General features: G+C 39.2%; 1 protein-coding gene across 1 annotated transcript; it reads right to left on the reverse strand.

The window, feature by feature from the left end:
* Positions 1 to 457: 457 nt before the first annotated feature.
* On the reverse strand, positions 458 to 7,983 carry LOC104162106 (regulator of nonsense transcripts 1-like; the record flags this gene model as incomplete). Its single annotated transcript, XM_009700756.1, has 13 exons — positions 7,888 to 7,983; positions 6,877 to 7,019; positions 6,348 to 6,437; positions 5,626 to 5,793; positions 4,530 to 4,710; positions 3,780 to 3,941; positions 3,058 to 3,142; positions 2,773 to 2,871; positions 2,474 to 2,582; positions 1,462 to 1,621; positions 1,220 to 1,338; positions 779 to 943; positions 458 to 572 (listed from the first exon to the last, which is right to left on the reverse strand). Coding segments are annotated over exons 1-13 (1,692 nt in total), but the record flags the coding sequence as incomplete, so codon positions are not given.
* Between the last annotated feature and the right edge of the window lie 294 nt (positions 7,984 to 8,277).

Consider the following 8,277-nt stretch of genomic DNA (forward strand, 5'->3'; position numbering starts at 1 on the left):
TTGGTCAGCTTTTGGTCACCTGTCCCGTCCACACGTTCCCACGGGTGCAACCCTTTTACATCTTTTCACTTGTGGAACATACCAGAGCCAGCAGTGACCTTGGTTCCCACAGGAATAAGTATCAACATGGCCCTTTCTGCATACCAATCCCACTGTTACTTTAGCAACAACTATAAACATCAGGCCTTTTCAATTCTGAAAGCAGATACTGTCTGAAAAACATGCAGCCAACTTCAGAAAGTGCAGTTACTTAGAAGAAGCTTAACTGAAGGAAAAAACCTCTACTGAAAGGAGAAATGATCCTGTTTTAGCCAAACCAGGACAGAAGAGTATTCAGTACCGTATCAGGAATCCCTCCAAAAGTTAACTTCTACTCTGATCTCCACCAGCAAATTGCAACTAAGCCTCAAGTGGGAGAACGCAATTATTTAAGCTGCTAGAACCGATGCAACCTTACCATAAGTAATTCACGCTCTGCTGTTCGTTTCAGTGCACGGTAACGTTTCTCATCAGCAGACGACAGTTCTCCAGTTTCATCTTTAAGCTGCTGCAGTTTCTGAAGCTCTGGCATGCTGCAAAAAAAGGAATTTTGCTTTACGGCCTAATTGACAGCTTGGTAGGATTACAGTGGAACTCATTGTAAAACTAAATATGACACATGTACAGAACCAAAAAGAGTTATCACATCAAGCCAATACATGTTGTTATCATTACACAGTTAATCAGTTGTGTCTAGGGTTTTTTTTTTGTTTCCAAGCCCCCCTCAATCATTTCTTACCTATCCATGTTTCTGATCTGGTTATGCAATGCCAAGAAGGATACAGGAGAGTCAATTGCCTCACGACTTTTAGCACACAGACGAACCACTTTCAGTCCAGTTTGATGGATCTTCTCAGTCAACTGATCTACAGCTATATTACTCGGAGCACAGACTAACACAGGCCTTGAAAAAAATTAAGCAAAAAGTAAGTCTCAATGAGCTGTAAACTTTTTTCCAGTAGTCCTGTAATAAAATCATGTGTTACAACACATGTCCCTTAAAAATACGCTGGAGAAGAATATCTTCTGAAATAATCACAAGTCTTCCCAGAAAAATACACTTCTAGAAAACCTTTTCAGTTCAATGACACAAATGATTCTAATTTTTAAAATCAAGTTGATTCTTTGACCATTATTAAAGTAACCTCATACATAAAGATTTAGAGAGAATAGTTCTTACCCATTGCCCTGTCTAGCCAGATGATAGACGATTGTGGCTGATGTCACTGTTTTTCCAGTACCAGGGGGACCCTGAATAAGGCTCAGAGGACGCTGCAGGACAGTCTTCACAGCATAAACCTATAAAAGTTTTTTAAATTCCTATTTAGCATTCAATGCATAGGAAGTTACAAAGTTGTTCAACCTCTGTTCATAAATCCTCCCTCATACTCTTTGCGGGTAGTAAAAACGAGATGAGGTTACCTGAGAATGGTTGAGATCAGGAAGTCCTTGTGCTGTAAAGCGCTTTGGCAACTGGCATTTAATAATTACATCTTCTACCTCATGACCTAACAGTTTGTGATAGATGTACCCAGACACTGAGGTCTCATCCACAGCAAATGTTTTTAAAGCACTCTGCATTCTGAAACGAGGGAAGGACAGAAAAAAAAGTAAATCAGCATAACCTCAAATACAACTATCCACAAGTGTCCTACACAAAGGTTAATCAGACATCAGGCAGAAATTAAAATATACCTTGGGAAAAGAGAACAATGTAGAACACTTACTAACAGAACTAAGAGACAAAAATCAGACTCTGAGAACACAGACCTTGTTTTTCCCCCATGCGAATACTACAAAGTATTCTAACCAGAAAAATCTGTAGAGAAACACCAGCCCTTGACCGAATCTGCAACAGTAATTTTAGTGCAAGACCTGAAGAAAATCTGTCCTCAGTATCTCTCTTTCAGGATAATAAACAAACTCTTATCTTACAAAATGCAGTACAGACATGTCTGAAGCCTACTGACCCCACTGCCGGTTCAAATGCCATGAAATTTCAGCTTGTTAAAGCAATTCAAAGTTTAGGAATGCCAACTAAAATCAGAGTACACTTCCTGATGGAGCAGTGTTTGGGAAGCTGAACTACAAAACAGTTTTTCTTCTTGCATTCCAAGTATTACTAAACATAAGGTAAATTTCCCCCCTTGATGTATTTGCAACAAACCTTAAGTGTGCCTTCAAAATGGGAAAAACTGACAAGTTTGATGGCATTCAGATTAACTCCATTTCTAGTAAAAGTTAGGCCTGTTGCTCTATAAACCAGGTATCATGCGTTCTTAGACTTGACACATTGGGCATACTCAGATTTCTGATTGCTAGTGTCACAAACAATACAACTTTTCTTGTTCTAAACTTCCCACTGAAGGTAAAGGAAAATATATACACCAACTGCACCCACTGTCTGCCAAGTTTTAAAGTGCTTTTTCAATACCTGTCAAATGAAGTAGACTTCCATACAAAATCCACTTGGAAGTTATGAGTAACTTCCACAGGCGCTCCAACGCTGCTCCTCAGCTCAATGGCTATCTCATCACCATAATCTGTAGAACCTCGTTAAGTAGTAATCTATAGCAAAAATTTGAATTTTATTTTTCCCGATTTTTTTTTTTAGTAGATCCCCATAACAAATTAAAATTATCCCCAAATTACTTTTGTACACATTTACTGATTTCTCGGAGAGACTTCAATCTTCGATTAAGCCTTCCTGAAGGCTCCCTAAGTAAAGGATACTATCAGGAACTTTGATAACATGACCAATTCCTTTCCACAAAGGGGCCAGGTCTCCCTTATACCTCAAGCAGATCTCATCTCCTTGCATAAGACGCATGTCTACAAAGGAAGGAAAAAATGCCCTCAGAATATTCACGAATGAACAACCACCCCCCAACAGAAAAAAACAAACTTACAGTACTATCTTGTATCCCAGGCCAAATCACAGTTCTTTAAACACTGATGTTATTCAGCAGGCATAAAAAAAACTCAAACAGACAACACATACAATCGAGCTGTCATTACCTGAATCAGTCTTTGGCAAAGTGAAATAAGCAATTCTTTTCTTGTTCAAGCCCAGGTCCCATCTGACTGTGATGTTATCTTGGGTCTAATGGTAAAGAAAAGGCATCTGTTATGTTCTTAAAGAGCTGTTTGCCAACTGACACAGTCCTCACTGTCCTATACTTCAAAATAGCAGAGAAATACAAAACTTGCTGTTCCAGCGTGACAGTATAGACAATATCCGTGTTTATTCCTATGGATTGAGTTCACACCATCTGCGGAAGATAATTCTGTCCTACGAAAGTCACTTAATGAGTCCTAACCACCAGCTGTGTTATTCTCTCCCCCTACCTTTAAAACATTCATTACGTGCTTGCACGACCTTATATAATTCAAGTTTGACCAGAAACTCTGACTGACAAAGGTAAGTGCAGGTTATGAGGATAACAACATAAAAGAAGGTGGCCAAGTTACAGTTCTATGATAGAATACAGTTCTTGGAAAGATGGAAGTTCCCAAGTGTTTCAAGCTCTTTTTTAAAATCTCAGTTTGAGGATTTTTCTTTCCTCTCCAGGCTATCATTCATCACCATTACAACTGTAATTACTGTGATATAACAGTACTGTAATAAATACATTTATTTCACTTGAGCCTTCCTTCTATGCTGTTAACGGCGACCCTATGTTTGATGCCAGAGAACTGGTCAGAAGCCCCCGCAAACAGGCCTATTTCAAGCACATTACCTGAGACTCCTTGAGTTTCTTGTCATAGTCTGCCTCAAGCTTGACTAGAGGACCAAATATATTTTGGTATTGATAAGCATCTTCATATCTAAGCAGGACATGCTGTGGTTCTTCATCAACACCAGGTTTTTCTAAGTCCTCAAGGGTTGCAGATGGATTTTCCTAGAATTTAAAGCATAAATGTTTCGTTTCAAAGTTTTAAGTACAAACAAGTGACAAGCTCTCACTGTGCAACAGGATCGATAATACAGTGTTTTACTACTACAGGAAGTTACGTCAAGGTATAACAACTTGTGAAAACTATACCAAGACATCATATGTCGTGCTCGCTCACATCCAGTCGGTTTGTTATACTTTAAAGGATGTGCAGAAAAACCTCTTAAAAAGCAGTAACTGAATACCAAGCGTGGAATAACAGTTCCCTACTCATCTAGTCATCATGTAAAGCAGAAACAAGCAAAAGACTTGATATGGGGAAGGAAAGTAATTTTTTCAGATTGCCTGATAGTACAACTTGGAACAGAGCTAAGAACCGAAGGGTGAAACTTTCCTACTTTGATAAACAATTTCCTGAATCCTTTGATCAATTCGCAGTTGCATTGCTTGTCATACCTGCAGGATTTAAACCTCACGTGATTTATGTATGTTCCCTGCCTTATACAGTTGCTAAAATAGTCTTGTCCCTCCTTCATAAAAACACGAAATTACCACTTGGTAAAATAAAACCAGTATTTGAAAAGCAGCACATACCTTCCAAAGTTCTTCCAGTTTGTTAATCTGTTGAGCTGTAATCTGACGTGCTCTCAATTGTTCCTGTTCAGATGGAATCTTTACCAACCACGAAAGGAAACAACGATCTTGTATAAGAGGCTGCCACTGTGAACTGTCCCAATTAATATCCTTTAAACTGCTCTGACTGGCACATGGCTGCCTGCACAACCAAAACATTGGAAAAAATTATTAAATTAGACAAGTGTAAGAAGCAGTCTATCATGTGAAGTGTAAAAATAGGTTTATCACGCTGTTAAAACAACTCAAGTACCCCAGTTAAAAGGAAAAACACAAAACCATCCTAGCCTGCTGGGCCAATTAATTTTTTAGTCCCTGTATTTGCTATTTCAACAGTGGGAAGGCTCAGTATGACAAGCAGTATTTCTTGGGTGTTTCCAGAACTGAAGATTTCAGCATCTAAAATATTAAATGTGACACTCACCTTTGAAAGTGGTTACAGTCCATTAAGATTATGCACACATGTAATACATCAGAAAATACTCGGGATTACTTCCCATCTGTTGTTTAAACAAATAGAAGAACTCATTCCATAGAAACACACCTTCTACTGTCAAATACACAGTGACAGCATTTAATTAAAATACATACAATTATAAAATCATGACTTCTGATAGAACCTGTCAGAAAATAATTTCCGATTTACTGTCATCTTCAAATGATTCTATGAGCTGACAGAAAAACATACTGTGTAATAGTCACTATTCCAGTAGAGTTCTACACTAATTTCCTGAAATGATCTGTTACTCTTCCAAATCTGAAAATCAGAGTTTGAAAAAGGGGAAAAACACTTTTCTTCCATTAAGGACTGCTTCATTTGGGAGAAATACTTTTCTATAGAACTAAGACATTTGCTCAGCATAACAGAATGTTCCTTTACTGCATTATCTACTGATATGCAATTCATGAAGTCTGTATGATCATCTAAAGGAAAAACGGTGGCAAATTAAGAGTATAAAAAAATATTTTGGTACAGAATGAAAGCGAGCCTTGCCCTTTAGAAATAAGGTTATGCAATAGACTTGACACAAACATGCCAACAAAGGCATTCTCTCACCTGCACAGCAAAACAACCACAGAGTCTGCCTTAGCTGGAATAAAGCCAAGGAGAAACACATTACGACATCCACAGTTATAACATTCCAAGACAGTCTCTCCTAGAGGTCCATCTTTGTGGAGAGTCACCTCTTTACACTTCGCTCTCACAAGATGATTAACAATGTGGCTGAAACCAAAGAGGACATACATTTATTTTAAGTTAACACGAAAATCACATTTAGTCCTAACTTAAGGTATCAGCTCAGTTATTAAAAGGCACAAACAAAATCTATTCACATTGTGGTAGACATTGGTAAGATCTTGCACTTTTCATCCAAGCAAAGATACTGCTAACACAGTTTCAGTGGTTTCTCAGTGCCTGAATGCTTTAAGATAGATAAGCGTGAAAGAATAGGAAACATAAAAAATTCTTTTTATGTTACTGATAAGTGAAAGAAGCCTCCTGAAGCTCTAAAGGTCAAGAGCATCAGTTCTGCTGTGCTTTGCAAAAACACACAATGGTGGAAGAAGCAGGAAGCTCACTTCACAGAAGTGATTCAAGTTTTGCTGAGACTGAGGTCTAAGTTGGTAACAGCGGAACAGCTAGAGGCAGCTAAGGTTCACTTTAAGTCACTAGACTTCAATTATCATCAAAACGTAAGTCACAGCCATCACACCACTTCAAAACAAACACAGTAAAAACAAGATTGCCACTGTTATTTCCATCATTTGACCGCTTACCTGCCAGATGTATTTCCACGCCCGTTACAGAACCACTTTTTGCTGGTGTTACAGTAAACCACGCAAGCAGGGTCATGGATACCACAGTAACTGGGATTAAAAATGAAAACACAGGAAGTGATTGGGTACTTGCTTACAGGAAAATTCAACTACAAGGCTTAAGCTACCTAGCAGTGTACCAAGGTAAGGGGAAGTGAAAATTAGGGAACACGAATGTTGGTAAAAGCATCAAACACGAGTCGAACTTCTGCTCTGAGTCACAAGTATTTTAACACTTCCCACCATTACCATCCCTAGGCTGGCTTAGCCTTCTATTTATTCCTCAAGGGAGGTCAAAGACCCACTGGACGTGGCAGCTGTAAGCATCCACAAGAGCTCACCAGAGGGCACCACTCTCCTACCAGTCCACAGCTGTCTCCCAGGAAGTTGCTCTCAAAATCCAAAAATCCTCTAAGCATACTCCTTTCCTTCCCACAAACTGCTCCTGCCCTCTGGAAATAACAAGCCTGCGGCAAAGATTAGCTCTTACCTGCAAGCATGCACAGGAAGATCCTTTGTGTAATAGGTATCTTCTTCATCTTCTTCAAAATTCAACTCTGCCAGAAGCTGGCTGGTTTTAGCCACATTATCATCTACAGCTCCATTCTGTAGAATGCCATCAGGTCCATTAACCTGAAATACAAGGTCAGTGCATAAGTTACACAACCAAAATAGACTCCAAAACATAAAGCCAAGGACAGTAATCCCTACTCCCCAAAGCAAAAACTTGTATTTAATTTAGAAATTCTCAAAAGGAAAGAAAAATGCTGGTAAGAGCTGAAACACATACCAGTTATATAATCAATACTTGCTTCATTAGCTCCTATTTTACAGTATTATTTAAACTCGAACTGATAAGTAGAGAAAAGTTAAAAAAAGGAGATTGCTTTTCTGCAGATTACATTTTTCCATACAGTCTTACACAACCCACAAAATTCCACTTAAACAATTCCAGCAGTATCAAACGTTGTTCTTTCATCCTTCATTTTACTCCAGGAACCTACCTGAAAACAGGATCTTTATTGTATAGGACTCTGCCCACCTATTTCTGCAGTTCTCTATCCACCAAATCAATGTTCCCCCCCCCACCTCCCAAGATATCAGAAGCATGACTCCATGACACTTGGACAATAGAGAGCAGGTAATCAAGAAACCTATTGTCATATAAGCCTAATTAAAAATTGAAATAGTGCAAGAAATAACAGAAACTGGTTTTCAGCAGAGTGTCTAACTCTCCAGGCAGCATCCCCTGTTCAAGATGTACTAATCATATTACATACAGAAACAAGCAAATATACTTGCAAAATAGGCCAGATATGACAGTCACTATTGTGTTACTTTAAATTTGTTTTAGCTGCGGTATGACTTCCTTTAAAAGAATGAGGTCTCTCTAAGTTACCCAAGAAAACTGCAAAAATCCAAAGCTCGTAATGCAGCTCAAGTTTTCAGAGATCAAGCTGTGTGTGTGCTAACACAGCATATACAAACCAGGTGTGCGCACTCTCTGTCCACTGACAATCCACGAACTGCCAGAACCATGAAGTTCTACAACACTTGGTGCTGCATCAGCAACTTTTACACACCGAGCCTTTCTCATGTTACAAATAACTCCTTTTTGGCAATGTTTAGTACAGTGCATTTACCACCAGGAAGGAGCAGCAAGAAGCGTGAATGTCACAAATCGGATTTTGGCATGGCTAACACAGCCCTTGCCCGTTGGGCCTCGCAGGTGTTCTAGTTCACTCCCACTGCTGCCCCTCTACAGACTAACAGCCATGGGTACCTTCAGCACCTTAACGCAATGTTGTCAAGAACCCCCAAGGTGGCTAGGTCCTCACACCCCCCAAAACTTCGTTCACTCAATTCTTTGACTTCCTTAGCCAAGCTCTCT

This window comes from Cariama cristata, unplaced genomic scaffold (assembly GCF_000690535.1).
Source record: "Cariama cristata isolate BGI_N322 unplaced genomic scaffold, ASM69053v1 scaffold13035, whole genome shotgun sequence".
NCBI classification, from domain to species: domain Eukaryota; kingdom Metazoa; phylum Chordata; class Aves; order Cariamiformes; family Cariamidae; genus Cariama; species Cariama cristata.